Consider the following 26,562-nt stretch of genomic DNA (forward strand, 5'->3'; position numbering starts at 1 on the left):
CTTACATTCTGACAATCTATCAACCCATATTTGTTAAGCTCCTACTATGTGGCAGGCCCTTTGACAAATAAACAAACAAAATTCGCCCCTGTCCTCAAGGAGCTTACACTTTGACAATCTATCAAACAGTATTTGTTAAGCTCCCTACTATGTGGCAGGCACTGTGAGAGCCAACTTGACAGAGTCATGGGAGGGGAGCCCTTGATGATGTTTGAGCTGGACTCTGAATACCCCCAACTGCCCTCATGGGTGTCTGATGGGTCTGTCATCAGGGATCGCTCTAGACCCAGGATCTCACAGCTGGCGGGGACCTCTGGCCTCAGGGAGAATCCCTTCTCTCCAATGAGGGGGCAGCCAGCCTCTGCTTGAAGATTGTGAGACAAGATGCTATGAAATGAGGGCAAAGAATAGGGGCTCTTCACTTTTTGTGGGAGTCCAGGGAAGCCTATGGAGCCCTTCTCAGAATAAAGTTTTTATTTCGTTCTGGAGGCAATTGGGGTGAAGTGACTTGCTCAGGGTCACACAGCTAGTAAGTGTCAGAGGCCTGATTTGAACTCAGGTCCTCCTAACTCCAAGACTGGTGCTCTATCCATTGTAGCGCCACCTAGCTGCCCCAGAATATAATTTTTAAATGTATAAAATACATTTAAAGAAAGCAATCATATTGAAATACAGTTATCCAAATATTTTTAAAAGATAATTTTTCAGACCACAGGTAAGAAACCTGGGCTTAGAAAAACTTAAACCCTTGCAGAAAGTACATATTCTTTTTTTTTCTTTTAGGCAATTGGGGTTAAGTGACTTGCCCAGGGTCACATAATTAGTAAGTGTCAAGTGTTTGGTCTGAGGCCGGATTTGAACTCAGGTCCTCCTGACTTCAGGGCTGGTGCTCTATCCACTGCCCCGAAAGTACATATTCTTCATACCACCTCTCATCTGACTCCTGCCTCACACTCTCTTAACTAATTATTAATTAATATCTAATTCTCTTTCCTCAAATTACCTCATATCTATGACTACTACTGCTACTATTAACTACCACCACCACCATGCATTTATATATTGCGTTACAATCTACAAAGCACTTTACAAACACCTCATTTTATCCTCACAACCACTCTGGAAGGTAGGTGCTATTATCATCCCCATTTTAGAATGAGAAAACTTGGGCAGGTTAAGTGACTTGCCCAGGGTCACACCTACAAGGATCTGAGGCTGGATTTGAACTTGAGTTTCCCTGACTCTAGGCCCAGCGCTCCATCCATTGTACCACTAAGCTGCTTTCACTTATCTCTGTACACACTGGTTGTACCCAGGAGAATGTAAGCTCCTTGAGGGCAGGGTGTGGTTCCACCCTGGTCTTTTCATGAAGGCATGAGTGGGTAAGATGGGGGCCTTCCACACTGCAGCCCCTGCCTCCCTGCTTTGACTGCTCCTGAAGACGGAGGCCAGGAAGCCAGGAGTTAACTCTGGAGTCAGTGAAGCGTTCGAGTAGTGTGTATTTTTAGGCAGCCCTTACATAAGTAGGTTCTCTCTCCTCAGGTTCAGCTGAGCAATGGAATCGTCAGGCTGGCTACGGAACTCCTCTGAGCAGTGTAGAAAGCAGGCACGCCGGTGGGGGCTCGGAGGAGGATGCCAGGCGCAATGCTACTCCTCCTGGGAATCACAATCGATAAGACTGTCCCGTGGCGGGCCTGTCTCATAAGATAAGTCAAGCAGAGCAGAGCTCCAGCCTGGGAGGCTGCTCATTCCAGCCTTTGGGGAGAATTAATGGCACCCAAAATAGAAACCCACTGAGGACTTGTTCCAAGTTTAAAGGGGCAGGCTAAGATGGCAGAGGTGGCTGGATTTGAGAATGAGAGAAAACCCCCAATTCTGTAGGATCCCCTCAAAGGCCATCAGGAAGGTGACTGCCAAAGAAAGTCCAATTGCCTTTTCTTAACTCAATCAGCACTAATTAAATACCTCCTAGGCACCACACACAAAGTTAGGAACGGCACTAGAGAAACAAAGAAACCTCAGCTGTTTCTTGCCCTCATGGAGCTTACATTCTATTAGGAAAGACAACATGTATACATATTTTTGGAGACCGGACCAGTAATTTCGCTGGCACAGGGTGCAGATTGGCACCTTTTCTACAACTTTTAGTGCTAGAAAATTGCCTGCCCCCTTTCCCCCCTCAACAAGTAGATTGTCCAGGGCCTAAATTAGAATGTATCCCAAGTAGGATTAGAACTCAGACCTTGGTCAGCTCTCTACCCACTCTGCCACCAGGCTGCCTCTCACACAAAATAAATACAAGGTTATTGGGAGGGGGAAAGGCCCTGGGCAGCTGGGGGAAATCAGGGCAAGCTTCAGGAGGGAGGTGGCTTACTAGGAGTCTAGTGAACACAAAACCTTAGGAGTCAGAGGATGTCAGAAATTTTTATCGCCCTTCTAAAAACACCATCGTTTCACCGGATTGCTGGAAGGGCCCTTATCTCATTTTACAAATGAGGAAACTGAGGCCTAAAGCAGTCTGGCGATTTACTCTGATTTCCACAGCTGGGGAAGGTCTGAGGCAGGATCCCTACACCCCACGGCAGCAAGCCGGCCTTCGGAACAAAGAATAATAAAGAAAAAAAAGTAACAAAAGCAGTTGAGGACAATTATCAAGCCTTCCAGGATGGGCTTTGTATGAAGGACCTCTGGGTCCGCATTTTACAGATGGTCAAACTGAGGCCAAGAGAAAAAGATCCCAGATCTGTTCTAGTCCATCTTCCTCTGCCCATTTCCCCATTTGACAGCTGAGGAAACCGAGGCCCAGGGAAGTGAAGGGACATGCCGTGGGTTATGAATCACCTTATCACAGGATAGTAGCTCAGAGGGTCAGAAGGGACCTCAAAGGCCATCTGGCCCAATCTCTCATTTTACAATTGAGGAAACTGAGGCCAGGTTCACACTGTTAGTAAGTGTATAAAGCAGAATTCCAACCCAGGGCTTTCTGCTTCTAAGCCAAGCACTGCCCCTGCTCGACCACAAGATGGGAAGTCTTCTGACTGCTTGGCTATTTTGGGGCCTTTTCAGTCTCCTTAAAATGGCTCTTGAGGAGTTTTCTGGTTCTCTCCAAGTCAGATGCTCCCTACATATTCCCCACCAAGGACAGTCAAGGGGAGCAGAGGATGGAGAGCAGAGACCACGCACACAAAATCTAACCTATTCAGAGGCTGACGGGGCTTATTTTTGTCACAGCCCATCCCCAGCCCTAAAAATAGCAGCCGGGCCGTCCCAAGGCCCCCCTGAGCAGGATGTCAGCTTCCCACCTGCTTCCCTTTCATTGAGGTGCTCTGACTTTGGGAATGTCACCTTCTCCAAGAAGCCTTCCATGGTTTCCCCCCTCATTCTCAATTCCCCCCCAATAAAACAGATCTCTCGGCAATTGATTTAAATTTATTTAATCCTTTTCTCTGTCTGCCCCCCCTCCCCCTGCCCCCCTCTCTCGCTCTCTCTGCCTCCACAATCAGCCTTGGGAACAGGAGTGTCAACAGAATCCTGCTCTATAACTCATGATCCTGCCTTATTTTGGATACAAGGTATTTGCTTTGGCCGCAACAGACACACTGATCCCCATTAGGAGATTTAAGGTTTTATTCGATCTGCAGATTGTTCGTCAGAATGTAAAAGCTTGAATGACAGAAACCAGCCATGGCCATCCAAGGTAAAATGACATTCTGGAACTACCCATAGCTTCCTATGGGACTACTCTGTTCACAGACAGAAGTCGCAGCCCCTTCAAGCCAAAATATTTTGACTGTGGCCAAAGTACCTTAAAGATCATTGAGTCCAACATGAGGAAACTGAGGCAGACAGAGGATAAGTGACTTGCCCAGGGTCACACAACTACTAAGTGTCTGTTTCCCAGTGTCCAGTTGAATGCTCTATCTACTGCACCACCTAGCTGCCTGATGTAAGACTTCTTAATGTTTTGGGGGTCATGTATCCCCATCTCCATGGCAGTCTGGTGAATCTATGGACCCCTTTGTAGAGTAAGGCTCTTAATGAAATAGATCAGATTGTAAAGGAAAGCTAGTCTACTGAGAAAAGAACTGACATATCCAAAGTCAAGCACACAAAATAGGGGCTGAGTCAGCACACAGAAACCACCCCCCATTCCGGCTCCTGATTCTGACTTTCTTTTTTTATAATGTTGGTTGATGGTCTTTTTAAAAGATCACTCACTTCTCAATGAGTCTCCCTTCCCCCCACACACAATAGAGCTCTCTCGCCTAATAAATAAGGTGAGCAAAATGAATGAACAAATACATTAAACAAATAAATTCACTGACCTCAGGTTAAAAATTCTGCTATAATGGAATACGATTATACCATAAAAATGATGACTATAAAACCTTCAGAGAAACTTGGGAAGCTTTGTACAAACAGATGCAGGATGAAGTAAGCAGAACCAGGAGAACAGTTTACACAATGACCACGAAAATGTACAGGCAACTGGGGGTGCAATGGTTGGAGCGCTGGCCTTGGAGCCCAGAACACCAAAATTCAAATCCTGCCTCAGACACTTACTACCTGGTCAAGTCATTTAACCACTGTTTGCCTCAGTTTCCTCATCTGTAAAATAGGGATAACAGCAGCATCTCCTCACAGGGTTGAGGGCAAAATGAGTTAACATACGAAAAGTGCTTTGCAAACTTTAAAGTTCTACAGCAATGCTAGTTGTTATTATTATTATTATTAAAAGCAAAATAGCCCAGACAGACTTCCAAATTCCCATCAACACAGTAATCAAATGGGACTTCTGAGAACTGCTGATGTAAAATGTCTCCCCCTCCTCTTGGCCACAGGTGGTGGACCTTGGGTGCAGAAAGTGGCAAATTGAGATGGGCCAAGGTGTTAATTCATTTTGCTTCCCTTATTTATTAGAAGAGAGAGTTCCATTATGTGTGTGTGGTGGGGGGAAGGAAGAGTCATTGAAAAGTGAGTGATCTTTGAAAAAAATTATCAACCAACATTATGGAAAAAAAAAATAGTCAGAATCAGGAGCCAAAATGGGGGGTGGAGCTGGTTTCTGAGATCTGGCCCAGCCCCTATTTTTATGTTCCACTTTCGATACACCATTTCCCGTCCATAAGCTTCAGTCTCCTAATTTGGCAAGGCCTGACACACAGTAGGCACTTCATTAATGACTACCAATTGACTGAAAACGAAGAGGTTGCCGGCAGTGAGGACCCCCCTACTGGAAGGGGGTGGGGGCCACCCAGAAAAAAAGAAAAGCTCATTCCCCAGCCTGATACAAGAGGGTGTGGAATGCAGGCAGCCCCTCGCCCAATAGCAATGATGGGGCCACCATTTTCCCCTCCATGGAAGGTTCAGCAGGAAAATTCTTAATATGTCATTTGCTTAATGGCCTGGGGTTATTTGTGACAAAAAATTCAGACCTTTATTATACATTTAATGAATCCCCTCCTCCAAAAAAAAAAAACAAAAACAAAAAAACCCCAACTAAGGGAATTGTCTCACTTAGATTCTTCAAGTTAAGAAATTGCAATTTTTTGATGCTAGTATGTGGGGTGTGTTCTTAAAGTATGTGTGTGTGTGTGTGTGTGTGTGTGTGTGTGATGGATCCCTTCTCAGAATCATGCTTTCAGAATGCCTGAAATAACAGAATTACAAAGGATGCCAATTAGACTGAAATATCAACATATTTAAATAAACACAATCCCACTGACCCTAGGCTAAGGACTCCTGTCTTTTCTGTTTCTACTTGGAATCCATGAATTTGTGATTTCTTCAGGCCTACATATATATTCTATCAAAGACCTCCCTCTCCCCAAAGCCATGATAGAATGAGGCCAAAGAATCTGGTCACTTGGTCGATGGCTTCTTGGTCATGAGCTCCTCTAAATTTGTCCAGGCTGTTCCTCGGAAAATGGCCATGGAGTCCTGATATCTATCATGAGGCTGGCTTTTCTTCGAAGCTGGTCCAGCTTGGTAAGAGTTTCTAAAGCCTTCAGGAACCCAGGGTCACCTCTAACAGGGCACCAGGCATGGACTTGATTGGAGGTGAAACTACCCACATCCCTATAAAAATAAACCCTGGCCCACGTGCTGGAAGGGGATGCTGAAATAATTGGAATGCGCCCAAAGAACACTGAACAATGCCAACTCCCAACCATCAGCCCAAGGTAAAGAGAGAGCCCGGGCAGAGGGAGCTGGGGACCTGCAATCTGGACCACCTCATGACACAGAGGACAGTGTGCTGGGGGTAAGGCACCTGGGTTCGAATTCTGACTCTGCTCCTTACTAGCCATGTGACCTAGGTAAGTCACTTCCCCCTGTCTGGATCTTTTTCCTCATCTGTAAAATGAGTTGGACTAGAAGTTGGCCTCTGAGGTCTAGACTGGACCAGAAGCCAGGTCTCGCGTGTGCCGCCCTGAAGGGTCTCTCCATGAGAGGCTTGGCCCTGATGGGTCTGACCCTCCAGCAAGAAAGGGGCTCCAGGTGACCCTGGTGCCCTGCTATTACTGTTAAAGACACAACTGGAACAGAGGAGAGAAGAACACCTGAGTCGGCTCTTTCTCAGGTCATTAGCTCAAAGAATGTTCCACACGATTTGTCTCTGGCATTTGAGCGCTGGGGTCAGCCACATTTGTAACTATCCACCATTTTCTCCAGGTCAGGAGTTTCTGAGCTCCTTGAGTGGGCAGGCGGAGGGGCTTCTAGCTGCAGGTGGCCTTTGTGGTCTGAGAGTAAAGGCAGCTTTGGGGGGTGGGGCATTCCAGGGAGGCTTTTTCTTTGAGTGCTCCTGAGCCATCATCCCCAGCACACTCTCTCTGTCTCTGTCTCTCCCAACCAAATCTTGCTCACCCTTCAAAGCCCAGAGCAAGTACCGCCACCTCCTCCGGGAAGCTTCTGCTTCCTGGGGTCATCCACCGTCTCCTGCCTCTGAGCTCTGCTCCTTCCAACAAAGAACATCCTAAGTTGTTAGCTCCCTTTCTATTCCAGCTCTGGTCACTTCTCCAAATGGGTAGAAAATCCTAGTCTAGGCTCTCGTATTCTGTGTACCAAGGTGGATAGACAGAGATCTGGCCTCAGAATCAGGAAGACCTGGATTGAAGTCCTGTTTCAGGCACCTACTGTTACGTCTTTCCCCTTCTCAGGGCCTACTGAAAAGAGTTGAAGAGACCATCAGACACGGTCGCCATTTTGCAATGAGGGATGGCCACTAGGGACGCTCTCAGAGTCCAGTGCTTTGCATAAGGCCCGGAATTAGTCAATGCTTAAGAAATGCTTGGTGATTCATTCTAGCTCAGTTTGGGTAAGATAGTCCACAACATCTTTTAACTGAAGATACTATGATTCTATGAAATTATTTCTGGCCAACCTTCCAAAAACAGAAAACTCCCTGGGACTTCTTGGAGTAAGGTCCAGATATCTGTGAAAGAGAAAACCCTTGCACAGCACAGTATAGTCAAATCTCATTAATTTTAAACTGGTCACATTGAAGAAAGGAGCCAGGCTCATGTAATTTTGGCTCAGGAAATTAATCTGTTAACCAAGGGTTCAATGAGAGGGATTATTTCAGTTTATATTCAGTTTCAGGGTTATGGAGGGAAAGCCAACACTATTTGCAAGCACTTTAGAAATACCATTAACCGTTCACTTTTAAACAATTCTTACCTATTCGTTAGAGTAGGTTCTCTAACAGTGTCTAGACAGCACTGGTAACTTAGTTACTTAAAAGCAAGGGACAAGAATTTATGTTTAGAGTTAATCTGATCTTTTGCTAATTTGAAGGGACCGTACCCTTCTCTCCCAAATGGATTGGGGGTGGGGCGAAGGGCTGTGTGGGACAAGATTTCATTGGCCTAGAGAACTAACTCACTGGGAGGAACCTCCCACCAATGTAGACCCCTGACTACCTGGAAATGTCAAAGGCAGTTGCCCAGGGTACTGAGATGGGGTCATTTGTCCCATGGTCACATAGCCAAGATGCGCCAGAGGTGGTTCTTGAACCCAGATCTCCTTAGCTTTGAGGCCAGCTCTCTGCCCACCTGCCCACGGAGAACAGAAAATTAGCCATAATCTGCCTCCCCTGGAACCATTTCTGGTAGTGGTCAACTTGACATCACAACAGGTTCAGACAGTTTTACTTTCCTTTTTAGAACATACAAAAGGATGGGAGAGAGAGGGGAAGGGAGGGAGGGAGGGAGAAAGGGAGAGAGACAGAGGGAGGGAGGGGGAGAGGGAGAGGGAGAGAGAGAGAGAGAGAGAGAGAGAGAGAGAGAGAGAGAGAGAGAGAGAGAGAGAGAGGGAGACAGAGAGAGAGAGAGAGAATATGGGATGGTCTGGGCTTATGGCAGCCTGTACCCAGATACTCTGGTCTGTTAACTGTTCCTTGCCCATGACATTCCATTTCCCATCTCCAAGCTTTTGCACAGGCAGTTTCCCCATGCCTGGAAAGCACTCCCTTCTCACTTCTGCCTTGTAGAATTCCTAGTTTTCTTCAAGGAACAGCTCAAGTACCAATTCCTACTCCACACTCTGAATGGCTAGTGTCAGCCCTCCTGAGATTCCTCTCTCTCTAACTTATATTTAGTTCTTTGTATTCTTGTCATTTCCCCCGAGGAGAATGTAAGCTACTTGAGGGCAGGAACTGTTTCATTTTTGTCTATGTACCCTCAATGCCTAGCACAGTATTGTACTGTAGGTGCTTAATAAATGTTTGCTGAATGAATATTAATAATAGTGAACATTTATATAGCGCTTCCTATGTGCCAGGCACTGTACAAAGTGCTTTACAATTATCATCTCATTTGGTTCTCACAACAACCCTGGGAGGTAGGTACTATTATTATCCTCATTTACAGATGGGGAAACTGAGGCAAACAGTGGTGAAATAATAATAATGTATTATACTAGCTAACATTTATATAGTATTTACTATGTGCCAAGTGCTTGATAATTATCTTTTCACTTGATCCTCACAACACCTAGGTGCTATTATTAATTCCATGTTACAGGTGAGGAAACTGAGGCAAACAGAGGTGAAGTGACTTGCCCAGGGTCACACAGCTAGTAAATATCTGAGATTTGATTTGAACTCAAGTCCTTCAGACTCCAGGCCTGGCGCTCTACATGCTGCATCACCTAGGTGACAAGATACCTTGATATGACCTGGGTTCAACCCCCGCTTTGTTGCTTACTATTTGCATGACCTTGGACAAGTCACTTAGCCATCTTGGACTCTGAAGTCCGTAGCAGCCCTAGATTTATGATCTCCAGTCTGTGGGCCTCAGTTTCTCCATCTGTAAAATGAGGGGGTTGGATGAGCTGACCTCTGTAGTCTGGTTTTGGCTCCCACCTTTTATCCCATGGGGATGGCAGCCCGAGATTTATCTGACAGTCTTTGTTTCTGTCTCTGGGAGGCCCCCTCGGAGTCCCCCAAATCAAGCTGGAGAGAGTTCACTCTCTCTGCTGCCGTGACGGGAGTAGGGAATCAGGGAGCACATCTTTATCAGAGGCAACTATCTCTCTCCAAGTCTTTCATTTTGGGTAATGATCTGTCAAATTAGGAGGAAACCGGCCTGGAGACAGACGTGGTTGGCTTGACCCCAAAGCGAGAGGCTGTGGTGGTGAGACAGCGTGGCCCCAGCTGTCTCCCCCAAAGGACGGTTTCAAACAGCCTCAGCAGAGAAAGAAGCACGAGGACGGACACCTGTCATCCCGCTAGCCTGACTCCAGATCCCGCGGCTTGGGGGATCTCGGTTAGCGTTGTGGAAGACCGGGCCAGCCCAGGCGCCGGGGTCCCATCCCCCTGCATCCGGGGGACCTTACAGGCAGGGCTTCCCTTCCCCCTCCCTGCAGGTGTGGTTCCACAAAGTGCAGGCCTTGACGTCTGAAACGAGAGTCCCTTCCCTCCATGGGACTCAGGTTCCTCCTTTATTAGATGGATGAGTCCACCCATCAAAGTATTTTGGAGCCCCAAACAGAGCAATTCTATGATTGTTGTTATTATTCAGTTGTGTCCTACTCTATGTGACCCCATGGACCTTTCTCGGCAAATACACTAGGGTGGCTTGCCATTTCCTTCTCCAGTGCACCCCCATTTTACTGATGAGAAACTGAGGCAAACAGGGTTAAGTGACTTGCCCAGGGTCACGTAGCTAGTAAGTGTCTGAGACCAGGTTTGAACTCTGATCTTATTGACTGCAACTTGGATGATCTATCCATTGCACTACCTAGCTGCCATAACAAGTGACTACTTGTTAAAATAAGCACACATCGAAAAAAACTAAAACCCCAAACTGTACATAATAGGAACTCATTTTCATGTAGAATTCTGTTTGTTTGAATGAATGAATGAATGAATGCAAAAGCATTTACTATGTGCTAAGAGATGTGCCATGAACTTGGAGATGCAAACACAAAATCGAGACTGGACTTGCCCTCAAGGAGATTACATTCTATTCTTCCAGACAAAGTCAACACAGAGAAGGTAAAGTAAGCTGTTAGGACTACACCAGCATTTCCCAAACTAATTTAGCAACAGGATACTTCTAGGCTTGAAATAAGGGAGTGCGCGTATAAAATGGTATGTATTTTGGGGGGAGGGGAAATTTTGGTAGGGTAATGGGGGACAGGAATACCCCACCCCCCGATAAAAGGGCAGCTAGGGAAATTGCGGATCAAGCAAAAGAGAACTGGGAAATATTTTCAAATTGAAAAAAAATCAGTATACCTAAATATGTGTGATATCTATCTATCTAACCACCCACCCACCCACCCATCCATCTACACATACTTCATATTTATTATTTTAAAAGGAAGATAATGCCAGCATTGATTTTTTGGGAGGATACAATCCCTGTTTATGGAGCACGGGATGCATGGAACAGTCTGGAAAATGCTAGCTCTCTAAGGTTCCTTCCAGCTCTGTCATCCCATGACACCAGGAGTTTGTTTTTAAATAAGTGGGGCAAGAGAGAGAGAGAGCCTGGTCCCTTTAAACTTCTCCTTTGTTTTTTTAGGGAAAAAAAGATTTTGTTTTTTTTTACACATTACTCCCAGTGACTATATGAATAAATGAATGAGAAGCATTTATTAAGTAACACTTTTTATCTGAGTGCTAGGAATAGGATAGAAAAATAAGCATGTCCCTGCTCAAGGAACTTTGTACCCAAATCGGTGAAGACAGTCAATCATATAGCAGCAGGAGAGATGGTCAGCCCAGGGCAGATGGCCAGGACGAGACTCCTAGGAGTCTTAGGGATGTGGCAGCATCCCATCACTGGGAAGGGGATGTAGGTCTAGGAGTTGGAGAGGAGGGGAGATTCTAGGTTCCCTCTGGCAGGGGTGGGGATGGAGGTGCAGCGTCCAGCCAGGAGGACAAAAGGGGAAGACTCATTGGTGGAAAGGTTAGGGGTGGGTTCTAGGGTAGGGGGAGAGGAAGAATGAAACCCTCGAGGACTGGAGGGTGGGTATACATGCTTCTATACTGAACAACAAACACAGGTTCAGTAGCTTGGCCTACTTTGGCCAAAGAGTACTGATGGGTACAGCCACATACCACAATATAGCCACCTAAGTTAAAAAAAAAAATTGGATGTTTATTTATATAATAGTACCCAAACTCATTACTGATACTTTTTACTTATAAAAAGGAAATACCCCTAGTTAGAGCAAGTGTTAAAAAAAAGATTCCTAACTACAATTAAGAGCCTGGCCATTCACTTAACAAATGAAGCTTCTTTCCTCCAAATATTTGCATGGTTACCATGCTCCTACCTATGGGCTGCCCCACGCCCTTTTCAGGGTGCCTAGCCCATCTGCTTCTCAGCCTTCCTGCGGTTTAAAATATGGAGGTTAATTACCTCCTTAACATCTTTCTCAGCCACCCACTCCAAGGACTAGATTCCTCCCACTATGGGTCCCAAGTGCCAAGCCACAGAAGCCTGGCCCTTAAATGGGCAGGAGTGCGAGGCCCACATGGGAACCGCCAATAATGACTGTGTGGTAGATACCCGCACCAGTTCCTTTGACATCAAGGATGTCTAGAGTTCTCTGTTCAGATTAGCCAGAAGAGGAAATGAAAGTAAACCCATGTCTGGAGAGTTGTGGGATGGGTGGTTGGCCTTCAGATAATGCCGGCAAGGTCATGTCCATCTGGGGAAGGGGATTAGACAGGGAAGCTAAGAAGACCCAGGCCCTTCCCATCAGACCAACGTCGGCAGCCTGGGAGACAGGCCAGAAAGAGGGCGGAAATCTCAGTGCCAGCTTCCAGGAGAGTAAGATAACAACAAGTCACTTTTACTTTCTCTAGTTGAAGGTTACAGAGCTCTTCCTCCCCATCCACATTTCACACACTAGAAAGGCTTCCTATGTAGGAGAACTCGGGCAAATTACTTTTCTTGGAGGTCTTGGATTCTGAAAATAAAAGGGCTGAACTAGATCTTTGGTTTAGTGGACTCCAGGGGTTCCTGAAGCCCTTTCAGGGGGTCTGCAAGATCAAGACTATTTTCATAATGCTAAGATTTTAATTTCTAATATAGAAAAATCTCTCCCTCTGTAATATACTTTATATAATATATTCCATATATATTAATTATATATCCACATGCTCAATGCATTCCTCATATAATTTGTGGTACATAGATATTTTACCGAAAATAATATAGAATAAGTATATAATAGAATAACCATATAACATTTTAATATATTAATCATGTAACCAATATTAGTTATGTAGTATATAATTGTGTCATACATAACATATAGTACTATATGATATATGTATATATCACACATAGTATAAAATATACTATATATTATATAATACATAAAATATATGTTCTATAGTATGATTAATATACAGATATACAAGCTATAATAAATAATAAATACCACACAATATATCAGTATATATATGTAGTACATGCTATATATTACATAATATAGAAAAATATATTGTATGTATAGTATACACTATCTATTATACTATAAACTATCACATGTACCTATACCTCCCACATAAACAAAAGCTCTTTGGGAGGGGAGGAGTCTTCCATAATTGTTAAGAATATAAAGAGGACCTGAAAATAAAAAGTCTGAGAACTGTTAGGCTAGATCAAAGGTTCTTACTTAACCAGAGGTCTACAGATCCCCAAGGTGTCCATGAAATTGGATGGAAAAAAAAAAATCACATCTTTATTTTAACTAACCTCGAGCTGAAATTTAGCATTTCCTTCAATTAGGAACTTGAAGACAAACAAAGTGATTTGGTCCAGGACGCAAAAAAAGATCAAGAATTCCTTCCTGGACTGGATGGTTACGGGGGAAACTTCCAGCTTGAGATTCATGAGTCCATGACCTGCGTTCAAATCCTGGCTCTCCTTACAGCACTTGCATGATCTTGGGGAAGTCACTTGATTTCTCCAGGACTCAGTTATCTCACTGGTTTAAAAAAAAGGTGGGGGGGAGGGGAGAACTAGATCTCCAGGGTTCTTCCAGCTCTAGGTCTACGGTTCTATGGTCTCCTTAAGCCCTGTGAGGTCTGCAGGGTAAGTTATAATGTCCCTCATTTACCGATAAGGAGAGGGCTGGAGAGGGGAAGTCACATAATGAGCTAATGGCCACAGGCCCTAGGTGTCCTTCCTGGCATGTTCCCTCTACCCTCCTTGTTCTCCACCAATCCTCGTGCTTGGCTGACAGGGGAACGTGAAGATGAAAGCAGACCCGTGGGCTCAGAGGGACCTGCGCAGTCAGTCAGTGGCAGGGCCAGGCCCAGGCCCAGGCCCAGGAGCTCTTAGAGAAGCGGGATGCTCAGGAGCATGGCCTGTTCCAGTCTTCCTGGCCCAGGACAGAAAACAACAGCACCTACAGAACACTTGGCCCCAACAGGAGTTGTTACAGCGAGTGAGACAGAAGGCCGTGGCAAGGACCCTCCTTGAGGCCTCACCAAGGTCCACCTCCAACCCCACCCAATGAGGATGACTCACAACACGTACAGTGAGTGGGATAAGGAACAGCAGGGCAAGGTCAGGTCTCAGGGAGAGCCATCAGCTTCTCTGGGCTCTTGGCTGCCATCTTAGCCTGCCCAACCTTCCTGGCCCAGGACAAATAGCACCTCCTTCCAAAGGCTTTCCTTGATCGTAGCGATGTCCCTACTGCCTCCGGACTCCTACGGCACTGATGGCAAACCCTGGATTCCCGTCCTGTGGTTATTTAACTCTTTCTCTGAAACAGAATCTCAGCGTTAGAAGGGACCACCAAGCCCATCCGGTCCATGCTCTGCCTTGCAATAATCCCTTAAAGAGGGAAGTGCAGACTTAGTATAGCACAGCAGGAAGGACCCTGGGGAGGCCTTATTGTCTTCTTCTGTTTGCTCATTAGCAGAAAGGGTTTACTATATTAGCTAACTGCCACTTAGACCAAAGACAGAGACTGGAGCCAAGTGGATGAATGATGGGACAGAAAGGAGCAGAGCTGGGGGTGAAGGAGAGGCAGAAACCACGGCAGCAGCAAGCCAGAGGGGAATGGGGTTTGATGAATGAGGGCAGTGGTTGAGGAGAAGAGCCTCCAGTGGACTGGGGCTGGTGGAAAGAAGAAAAGAACACTGGTCTGCTGGCCTCCAAATCGAGACACTCACAGTATGTGACAGATGTTTATGAAACGAGTCAACCCATCGGTAATTTGGTTGGCACAGGGCTCATGATGGGCAAAAGCAAGAAGACCATGAAGCTAATTGTCGCTTATTTGCCAACAGATGTTGAAGAGGTATAGAAATCTATGGAGAGCTTGACAAATACCCATAAGCTAAATAAACATACACAGAGATGAGTCGATGGCATTAAACCTAAGGTGGGCAAAGAGGAGGATGGTGAAAAATATGTCGGAAAATGCAGCTCAGGATAAAGAGAGAAAAGAATTCAAAGTCTTGAAAGGCCATTTTCTTTTAGAATTGGAAGGCACTGAACTTGGCAAACACGGCACATCACCATAAAAAGTAAGACTGATGACATCTTGACAGACAGGAGATGAATGGTCCTCATACGGGAGTGATTTAAAAAACAGCTGACTATGTGCAGTCGAGTACGAGTAAAGGTAAAAAATTTTAAACTCCAAAGCGTATGGAAGTGATTGTTGATAAATCAAAATAAATTAATGTAAAAAAAAATAAAGAGAACTGGCTACCAGGAAAAAAAAAAGAATAAAGGTCAAAATTAATACCAAAATATAAAAAAAAGAAAAGAGAGGAGAAAACACCACATATATAATTATATCAGCCCCAGCCTGACCTGTTCACATTAATGATGACAAAAAATGAGAAACGGATCAAGGAAAGGACCTGGTGTGGAATGTCACTATTCCCTACAGAAATCTGACAGAAAGGACAGACCACAACAGAGAGGCACAAAATGCCAAACAACCTTCTCAGCTAGAAAAGTGCCTTCTCCTTCACAAGTATCAAGAGATGGCAGTCAAAGGCAACAGGGTTTTAAGATAGAAACTAATGTTACAAAGTAGGATGGGCAACACCGCCTCACAAAATTGTGAAGAGCTGCGGAGCGGAGTGAGATGGCTTGGCAGGAGAGCCATTCACGGAAGAACATGGAAGGACAACAAACAGACAAAAACAGACACAGATCAGCATTTCCAGAACAAACTATTTTCATCATCGACGGCAATGGAACCATTAACATCTAGACTCAACACGGATGTGAGTACACAGTACAATGTGAGGAAATGGCAAAGGCATGGAGGGGGAAATGGATCAGATGAGGTACACATAGAAGAAATCTATATTGGAGGTAAAAACTCTGAAGCAACGAGGCAGCAGTTTTTAAAGATAAATAGAAAAGGTGATGACACTGAATTATTGGATGGTATTACCACCCCCAAAAAGGCAAGAGAGAGGACAGTTACCAATCCACATACCTACTTTCTCATCTTCATGAAACCTTTATGAGAAAGCTCTAAATATATATTGAAAGCATCACTGGTGAAAATGAGATGGGAAAATACAAGTTTTCACAAATGACTTTCTATAGCAGACCAACTCTTTATTGGCACACAATTGCCTGTAAGGTAGCAAGGACACCAGGGTAGGTCCTTGAAGATTAACTGAGATAAAAATAATAATTATAAAAGCACTTAGCACAGTGCCCGGCACAAAGTACCCTATCAATGCTAGCTATTATTACTATTGTTGTCACTGTTACAATGTTAGTTTGTAATTTCCAGCACCTTCCCCCTCTGCTAATTATTTCCTATTTTGATAGCTTGTATATAATTTGTATACACTTGTTCCCACATTGTTTACCCATTAGATTGTGAGCTCCTGAGGGCAGGGCCTATGTTTCTTTGTATCTCCAGAGCTGGACACAATGTTGGACACACAGATGCTAATCGATGCTAGCTAACTGACTGACTTTTCTTTCTTGGGCAGTGTTTCTACAGTTATTTTCAACACAAATAATCAAACTACTACTTTGGGGCTCATACCTGGATGGCTGACACTCTATCAAGGAAGCAGAGACGGCACTTAGGAAGACTGAGGCCAGGAGTGGGGTCCACTCCTATAATCCCTGGTGCTGGAGAGGTGGAGGCTGAGGCTGGTGGGTGGCGGCTGAGGCTGGTGGGTGGCTTGAGCTCAGGAGTTCTGAGTTAGGCTAGTTAGTTAGCTAAGCTAGAGCTGTGGCTGAGTGCTTTATGTTTATTTTCTCATCTGATTTTCACAACTCTAGGAGGTAAATGCTATTATTCCCATTTTACAGATAAGGAAACTGAGGCAGAGTGGTTAAGTGACTTGCCCAAGGTCACACAGCTAGTAGGTGTCTCAGGCTGAATCTGAACCCAGGTCTTGCTGACTCCAGGTCCACAGACAGACTGCCTCTTGTGTTCCGTTCTCTCCTGTGGATCCTTCCGCTTTCCAGAACATTAGCAAAGCCTCCCTCAGTGTCTGAAGGGTAGAGGGAAACAGATCTGAGGAGGGCGGGGAGGGGGAGTAGGAAGGAGGCCATCGGGTTTTAAAGATGTTTGAAGAACAGTAAGTTTCACATAACCAGCTCATAATGATTTTGTCCAACTCATTCATTTTATAGTTGTGTGAAGTGAGGCTCAGTTTACGTGGCCTATTGGGGGCAAAACAGAAAATCTGGGTTTTCCAGTTAGACCAGCAGCTGCCCTGTTCTCCCATGCCCTCCCATGCTCCCCCCTGCTCCCCCACCAGCCTGTTTTCATCTTGCTAGAGAAAGCTTCCCTGTGCCCTGGGTACTCAGGTGTGACAGGTACACATCCCCAAGGGAGTGAACAGCCCCTGGAGCTAATGTATTTTCCCACCCGGGACAAATGACCTGGAAGAATCTTTGACGTGGCTGTTTGCTGTCCCTGGTTTCTGGTGGAAGACTGTGTCCCTGCCAACACAACAGCATCTGGCTGCAGGTCCCGGGGCCGGGTAGCGGCCTGCCGTGCCCCACCCTCCATCCCCACTGTAGCATACCTGGGAGGGCTCCCTCTACCAAGGCAGAGCCGCCACTCGAGAGTTTTAGACTCACTTGGGCGCAGTGAGTTACCTGAGTGTAATAACAGAGTCAATACAGAACAGGTGAGACTTGAACTCACTGGGGGCTCAGTGATTCTGAGGCCACCTCAGGCACTCTTTCACATAGAAGGAGCCAAATCAAGGCAACCTTGTCTACTAGAAAGGGTGCATCTATCCATTCCCCTCCAAACCTCCATCCCAAACCAGGCTATCTCTCTCTGGCCACCACTCCCTATTAAATATGCCATTGGCCCCTAGTAGAATTGTAAGCTTCTTAAACAAACAAAAAAGAATGTAAGCTTACTGGGGGCAGGGATAGTCTTCTCTTTTTAATTTCTATCCCCAGTGCTGAGCAGAGTGGCTGGTACATAGGAAGGGCTTAAGAGTGCTCAGTCACTAATCCTCCCTCCCTCCCTTCCTCTCTCTTTTCTTCCTTGTTTTTTTCTTTCCTCTCTCTTCCTTTCCCCTGCTCCCTCTGTTCCTCCCTTTCCCACTCTCCCTCTCTTCCTCTCCCTCCTTTCCTTGTCTTTTAAACTGGAAAAAGAGTTTCCAAAAAATTCAGGCATCTAGCACAAACACCTAGAGAGTACCACCCTCCCCGCAACACCTTGCTTAATTCTAAGACCTTCTTTTCTTCTTTGTAGTTCTCTGGTCACCATGCTTACCTTCCACTTGAGCCTATAATTAGGAAGGGGGAAAAATCAATTTATTTCCTAATGGAAAACTAGATAATTATTTAGAAGTTTGACTAATAAGGCAGCCCATGTAGTCTGGCCTTCTATGTTAGAGGGAGCAGCTCTAATGTGCATTCTGGGGCCAAAATTTCAGTCTCTGTTTGTGGACACAAGCCCATGCCTGAAGCAGAGAGCTCCAGTGTCTGAAATGGGATCCTGGAGAGCTGTGTTCTAGTTCTGGCTTTTTCAGTATTAGCTGTGTGACCTGACCTTGGTCAAGTCCCCTCTCCCTCGGGATCAGTTCCTTCTACAAAATCAATCAATGAACAAGCATTTATTAAGGGCCTCCTATACGTCAGGTACCAATGAAACCTCAAGGCAGCTAGGTTGTGCAGTGGGTAGTGTTGGGCTTGGAGTGAGGAAGTTCAAATCCAGCCTCAGACACTTATTAGCTGTGTGACCCTGGCAAGTCTCCTCTCATGGTGCGCTAGCCCAGGGCTTCTTAAATTTTTTCCACTCTCAACTCCGTCAGCACATCTTAAAATGTGGGTTTAAGACCACATATGGGGTCACAACCCAGAGTTTGAGAAATGCTGGCAACTCTTTGAGCCTATAGCTCGCAGAAGTCCTCAACTGGGCGTTCTAGATACTATAAAGTCACAGATACAGAGCCGATCCTTATAAATACACAGTCTAAAAGGAGCTGGGTTGGAAAGATGACCTCCACAGTCCCTTCTTGCTTGGATACTCCCAAGCAATATGGGACATCTCACTGTCAAGAGTTAGGGAGAGAAGGGAAGGGATTAGTTCTTATAACACTGGGGCTTCACATGAGCAGGAAATGCATGCCACTACCCTCCCCCTTTGCTATTTCAACGGGATTGGAGTTCCCTCTACTGACGGAATCAGGATGGAGCAACTATTTTTATTAAGCACCTACTATGTGCCAGGCACTGAGCTAAGCAAAGAAAAGCAAACTCAATTCCTGCCCTCAAGGAGTTTATATTCCAGGTCTGTAAATAACTATAATTATTCTAAATACATTATATTTTGTATAGTTATACATTACTCATTAGGTATAGTTATATTACACATATAATTATATATTACATAGATATATAACACACGTGTAATATATGTATTGTCATATATGTAATTATAGATTACACTTGTATTATTAGATAATATATTTTAACTATATATAAACACAGTCTACATATAATCATAAAAATATTTAGAATAATCATAGTGAATATATAATGATTTAAATACACGAATAAATAAATAAATATCCCAAAGATATAAATAGATAATAGAGTGGAGTCCATTTGGCCACTAAGTTAATGGCAAAAGCAGGATTAGAATCCAGGCCTACTGACCCACAGGTCAAGCATCTGTCCACATCACATTGGTGTGGCAGCAATGCTTTTCTCTACGGTCAGACTGGGCGTCTGCCTAGTCCAGGAGTAGGAACATACAAACATGAGGTTCTTCAACCATCCCCGTCCTTAATTCCCGCAATGGCACTGACATTGAACCTTTCATTAGAACAAATGAACTGGTTGCTGTTCCAGTCCTAGAAGCCTACGATTCAAAGAGCAAGATCATCCAGAGGCTGTGTGGATAAAGCCTATCAAAAGAGCCCCCATCCAAGACCAAATGTGAGGTTCCCGCCAGACCAGCTAGAGCTGCCTCCAACACACAGACACACACACACACACCCTCTCTCAGAATGTTTCTAGCAGCCACACCCATTAATATTCAGGTGCATTACTGAGTTTCTCAGTCCCTTTCCTGGGACTGGTGAGTGACTTCAGACACACGTCCCTCATTTCAGGGCCAAGAGTATGGACAAAAGCTGGATGCTGACGACTCATACTGATGAGAGAATGGTCAGGTGGGACTATAGACATCTCCTCTCTCCCTCCCCCACGACGGAAAGGCAGAGACTCTGACTCCACTTACCCAGGAAGCCCTCTTCATCCACGATGATGGTGTAATCCTCTGGCGTCTCGGTCAGGCTAAAGAACTTGCACCTGGCAGAGAAGAGGAGATCTTAGTGACAGGTTAGCCGCGGGGCACAACTGCAGCTCCCTCCCTAGGGTGCCATCCTTCCACTCAGAAGCAAGCACTGAGACATGCAGGATGAGCATAAAGAAACACTGAAGGATGCAAAGAAGCACAATTATATAGAAATCACAACTACCCGCCTTCCTATGCACTTTCAAGTTCACAAATTAACTTATTTCTTACTGTCTCTGACTCTTATTGAATCACAGAACCTTAGAGTTAAAAGAGATTTCAGAGGCCATCTGGCTTGGCTTGTACCTAGGCAAGAATGCCCTTATATTTAACAAGTGTTCATTCATCTTCTGTTTGAATACCTTCTGTGATGGCGATTTCAGCACCTTTTGAAGAAATCCATGCCATTTTTAGACCTTTCTAATTATTAGGAGTTTTTCCTTTGGTTGAGCTAAAACCTGCCTCCCTCTAAATTCTGCTCATTGATCCTGGTTAAAATAAAAACAATAGTAACAAAGGAGAGGCAGTGTGGTATAATGGCTGGAGCATTGGCCTTGGGACTAGGAAGAGATGGGTTTGAGCTATTCTTTGGACACATTCTGGTCCATTTACCCTGGACACTAGACAAGCCTCTAAGACCATCAGATAGTTACAGAGAAGAGAAGGTCCCAGCATGCATTGGTAGGAGCTTCCTCAACCAAGAGCTAGCTCCCGATTCTAATGAAATCATGGAACCAGCTTCTCTAGCAATGGTTTGTGTTAATACTGCCCATAATCACACAGCGAGTAACTGTCTGATTATCTATTGGAGGTTGTGTGGATGAACCCTGCCCAGACAGCCCCCCACTCAAGACCAAATTTCTTCACATGCCAGAAAGCTCGCAGTATCTGAAGGAAACCTAGATCTCCCTGACTGAAGCTCACTACCTGTGTGGTCACAGGTCACTCCCTTTTGCTGAACTTCAGTTTCTCTTTTGAGAAAAATCAGGGGATTGGACCAAAAGGCCTCTAAAATTCCTCCCAACCCTCATTCCCGAATTCAAGGTAACAAACTTAAATTCCTCTGCCTGTAATTGATCAACAAACAAACATTTATTAAGTGCCTACTGTGTGCCAGGCACTGAAGAAGGCCCTCAGTAACTTATATTCTACTATGGCAGTGGTTCTGAACCTGGAATCTGTGAAGGGCTATCTGGATCACTGCATTCCAAGGTAATTGCGTTCCTTTGTAATCCTGGGCATTTTATTTTATGCATTTAAAAACCCAACTCTGAGAAGGAATTAATAGGTTTCAGCACACTGTCTGAGGAGTGATAGGATACAAAAATAGGTTAAGAACCTCTGGGATTCTTAGAGAAATACAGATAAATAAACATACATACATATAATATATATGAAATGATTCTGCAAAAGTCTTTATTTTTAACATTTATTTAAAAAGAGTTTAAGTTCTGAATTTTCTTTCTCCTTTCCGTCCCTCCCCTACCCACTGAGAAGGCAAGAAATGTGAAATCCACTATATATGTGAAATCATGCAAAACGTATTTCCATATTAGCCACAAATACAGGATATATTTTTTAAAAAAGCAACAGAGAGACAGGAGGGGGGAAAGAGACTAGTAAGTGGGGAATCAGTTAAGACATCTTGGAGGACCTGGCATTGGAACCAGGCCTTGAAGGGAGTTAGGCCTAATTTCCTTGGATTGATACTTGGCCAGCCTCCAGCGTGTTAAACATTTGACACAGTTAAAATGCTATCTCTGTTCTAACCCTTAGGCATGTGTGTGCACAGACACACATATTTGCTGCATTCCCCGGCTTAAAAATCCCTAGTTCCTTCAGGTTTTGTGAGATAAATTGGGATTTGGGGCCCTCACCAGATGCTGTCCCTGCCCTGAATGGCCAGAGATGATGCCACCTGAGCACATCATGGAAGAGAAAGCCAAGAAGGGGCTGGCCTCCCATCTCCATCTCCCTCCACCGCAAGAGAAGAAAGCTTGGCGGCTCCCTTTGACCATCCATCTTGGAGAAGGGGGGGCTGGACTGGTGAGAGACCTGCCCAGGCCTATGTTTGGGGCCAATTTTGGCTTCTCTGGGCACTGCCAATACATGCCCACAGAACAAGACCCTGGCAAATTGCTTGGCCCCTTCATAGTCGAAATGTTTTTGGCTTTAAGATTTTTTTTTATATGGCGGTCACTTCCAAATCTATCCCTTCTCTTCGCTCTCCATAGAGAGCTATCCCTTGCAACAAAGAATAAAAAAGAAAAAAAAATCAGAAAAAAATACATCAACTAAGACTGGCAGTATATACCAGGGATTTAAAATCCTTTGGCAGTGTCTGATGAAACTTATGGACCTCTTCCCGACCTCTACAAAGAGAAAGGGAAAGAAGGAGGGAAAAAAGAATGAAGGAAAGAAGGGTGCAAAGAAGGGAAGAAGAATAGAAGGGAAGAAGGAAAAGAGGGATGGGAAGAAAGGAGGAAGGAAGGTAGGGAAGGAGGGAGGAAGGAAGGACAGAATGAATAAAGGGAGAGCAGAAGGAAGGAAGGAAAAAAGGAAGGAAAGAGAGGAAGGAAGGAGGAAGGATAGAGAGGAAAAAGGGAGAAAGGGAGGAAGGAAGGAAGAAAGAAAAGAAAGAGTAAGAGAGGATGTATTAAGTGTTTATTATGTGCCAGGTGCTGTGCTAAATGCTTTACAAATATTATCTCATTTGATTTTCACAACAACCCTGTGAAGTAGGTGTTGTAATTATCTCCATTTTAGAGTTGAGGAAACTGAGGCAGATGGAGGTGAAATGACTTGCCCAGGGTCACAGTTAGTGTCTGAAACTGGATTTGAATTCAGGTCTTTCTGACTCCAGGCCCAGCACTCTCTCTATTGCATCACCAGCTATCAGCAGTATCAAAGGGTATGGATGTTTTAGTGATTTCTTAGCATGATTGCAAAATTTAAATACAGTTCAATTTTAATAAGAAAATTATCAACTCTTCCATGTTATTAATTATGAATATATCAGTAAAATTTAAATTAGAGAATAGGTATTATTATTATACTTAGTCTAGGGGACCCAGACAAACCTTATGCTTGGTTACCCCCAAAGACTTGGGAAGGAAAGGTTCCTCCTTTCACCTTCCCCCCCCCCCCACTCCCCGCCTCCAGGGGCTGCCACTTAAGTTGTTTAAGGATCAAACAGAAAAAAGTAAAAAATAAGCTCTTACTTCCAAGTTCTAAAAGTCTACTATTCAAAGAGCAAGACCATCCATCAGAGGCTGTGTGGATGAAGCCTGTCAAAAGAGTCCCCATCCAAGACCAAATGTGAGGCTCCCGCCAGACCAGCAAGAGCTGCCTCTAACACACTCACCCGCACCCCCACACAGCCTTTCTTAGAATATTTCTAGTAGCCACACCCATTAATACTAGAAAGCAAGAATAATGTAAGTAAAAACAATAATAATAATAATAACTGCCATCAATAAAGCCCGTTAAGCTTTGCACACAGCACTTTTCAACCATTATTTCAATTGAGAAACATGTGAGATGGGTATTATTGTTCCCACTTCACAGAGGAAAAAATTGAGGCTCAAAGACATGAAGGGAATCTCAGTGTTTCACAGATGAGAGGCAGAATTTGAACCCAGGACCCTATTACAACATGACAAGATACCCTTCCCCTTCCTTAGACTCGATGCCAGGCCTGGTACTGTAACCACTGCACCACCTCATAAGCACTTAAAAAACGCCTGCCAACTGCTGATGGACTGACAAATTCGGAAGCTCCTTACATTGATTAAGGACAAAATAAAAGAATCCCACAAAAAAAAAAATCCCAAAAAACCAAAAACCCATTAAAAACTCACTTGTTTAGGGCACAGAAAATGAAAATGTTAGCCCCATTTTAGAGATTAAGAAAACGAAGCTCAGAGAGAGTGAGATGCCCGAAGCTGGCACACAAGATGGCCCGCCATCTTGGCCCTTTTTCACCAAGTGACCAGCGGCAAACCTTTGAGCAGGAGGACTTGGCCTGGTCTCTATCGCCTGTGCTGAGGCCCTCTGGGAGCCTGGACACCGGCACAGCTGGGCCTTGCATTCCAAAGCAGCCCCTTGGATCCTCTCTCTCTTCCCCTTCCCCTCAGGCTAAGCGCCATTGATTTGGAGGACAGGTCAAGGTGGGCCCGCTTGTGCAGGTGTGTGTGTGTGGTATGTGTGTGTGCGCGCACGCAGGGATTGGCCCAAGTAATCAAGGCCATTTATCAGGTCTTGCTTTCTCCCCGTGTACAGCCAAACTCTGACTCCTACCAGAAATACATCCATCGTTGGAAAGCCTTGAGGGAGAAAACCCCAGGGAGCAAGAGAAAAGAAAGATGAAAAATGAACAAAAATTCTGGATGAGCGTATGCCGGCTGGTTGCGGGGATCAGCTCCCTGGGCTCAAAGATGGGCTGTGGGGGGTGCGAACCAAAGTCACTTTTTAATGATACGGCGACCACCGAGATCTACACCAGGAAGGGACCTCAAAGGCCATCGGGTTCAACTCCACCATTTTACAGATGAAGAAACTGAGTCCAGAGGGTGAAGGGACAAGCCCTGGAGCTGGAAGGGACTTCAGGTCATCTAAACCAAACCCTTCATTTTAGAGAAGGAAACTGAGCATGTGAGAGAAGAAATGGGCATGCAGGCAGATCCACGTGCAGTACAGAGTGCCTGGCATTGGGGAGGAACGCAGCTAAAATCTGGCCTCAGACAACAGCTTTGTGACCCTGGGCAAGTCACATAATCCTGTTTACCTCGTTTCTTCATCTGTAAAAAGAACTGAAGAAGGAAAGGACAAACCACTCCAGTATCTCTGCCAAGAAAACCCTAGACAGGTCAAGTCATTCACCCTTAGAAGGAACCTCAGGGACCCCGGGGGCCGACACTTTGTCATTAAGCCCTAGAAAATCCCAGCCCCCAACAATTATAATAAGTATCACTCTCAGTTCCAATAGTTAGTGAGTCATGCCCACACTTAAATCTGAGTGAGGACTGTAAAGCAGCCTGTGAATATTCTAGGTCCTGCTCGTGGTCTCTTTATCCCAAAGACCAGCCCCAACGCGTCAACTTCTCATCAGACATTTTGTCTGATTGTCTCACTCTCCTTGGTTATGCCGTAACCAATTTGCAACCATTAGGTGGACAAATGAAATTTATAATTGCTTTGGGGCCAACAGCAAATTATCACCTTATTAAGTGCTAATTTGGGTGCTGTCTGCACGATTCAGAAGAGGAGGGGGCCCAAGACGTACTTAGAGCAAGACTCAAAAGCTCTGAAATAAACAGCTGCCATGTATTCAGGACCCCAGGCTTCTAACTCTCTCTACAGACACCACAGGGATTGAAGGCGGCCAGTCCTCCATGGAAATACATGGCCTGAGGCTTTGGGTATCGGGAACAACTTACAAATGGTAGCAGGAAAGACAGCTGGCTTCCAAATGTTATCAGAGCTGTTAACAATGGGCTAGGAACAGACAAAAACACAGGCACGCACATGCACACGCACTCGCACATCATAGCAGCCAATCCCAATGCTGCTCAACTGGATGCTCTCATCTCTCCGGCGAAGTCACAGGGGCCTGAGGCCAAACTCGAACCCAGGTCTTCCTGACTCCAAAGTATTTAGAAAGTAAACAGCATTTATTCCACAGCAGTGCCTCCCTACAAACCTTGCACATAGTAGGCACCCATGTAGGTTTCGACGACTCTATGACCTCATTGGTGAAAATGGCGACTCAACTCTTCGCCCACTGGTGATCCTCATAAATCTTCTATAGAGAATCTAGGAGTGTTGATCCAATAAAGGGATCTCAGAGGCTCTCTGGTCCAATCTTTTCATTTTATGGATGAAGAAACTGAGGGACAGAGAAATTAAGTGACTTGCCTCAAATCACAAATGTCTGAGGCAGGATTTGAATCTGGGTCACGCCTATGCCAAGTTCAAGGCCCTGTGTTCCAGCGCCATTAGCCTCTCACTAGCCTTCCTCTGGGGGTTTGATATTTCATGGAAACAAATGCAAATTGTGACCCTTTCCCTTAACACTACAATGAATGAAAAAGCATTTAAGTGCCTACAATGTGACCACAATACAAATACTAAAAGGATAGTCTCTGTCCTCAAGGAGCTTATATTCTAACAGGAATGACAATATTAGTAGGGCAACAGTGGCCAGGGACTGAGTGGCATTTTGGTTGACATACTCTTTCCAGTAATAAAGACTGGAATGATTGGATTATGGTTCCAGAACTGGAGAGGGGGAGAGGGACAGACAGGGAGAGGGGAAGGGGGGGGGGG

At 44.9% G+C, this 26,562-nt stretch overlaps 1 protein-coding gene across 1 annotated transcript in view; it reads right to left on the bottom strand.

Moving 5' to 3' along the window:
- CASTOR2 (cytosolic arginine sensor for mTORC1 subunit 2) overlaps positions 1-26,562 on the bottom strand; it is a 106,676-nt gene that overhangs the window by 11,982 nt on the left and 68,132 nt on the right. Inside the window, exon 2 of the mRNA XM_027861967.1 lies at positions 20,179-20,249. Coding sequence (XP_027717768.1) covers positions 20,179-20,249 — 71 coding nt within the window. The remainder of the gene's footprint in view (positions 1-20,178; positions 20,250-26,562) is intronic.

Source organism: Vombatus ursinus, unplaced genomic scaffold, assembly GCF_900497805.2.
Source record: "Vombatus ursinus unplaced genomic scaffold, bare-nosed wombat genome assembly UNPS02014768.1, whole genome shotgun sequence".
In the NCBI taxonomy this organism is placed as follows: Eukaryota; Metazoa; Chordata; class Mammalia; order Diprotodontia; family Vombatidae; genus Vombatus; species Vombatus ursinus.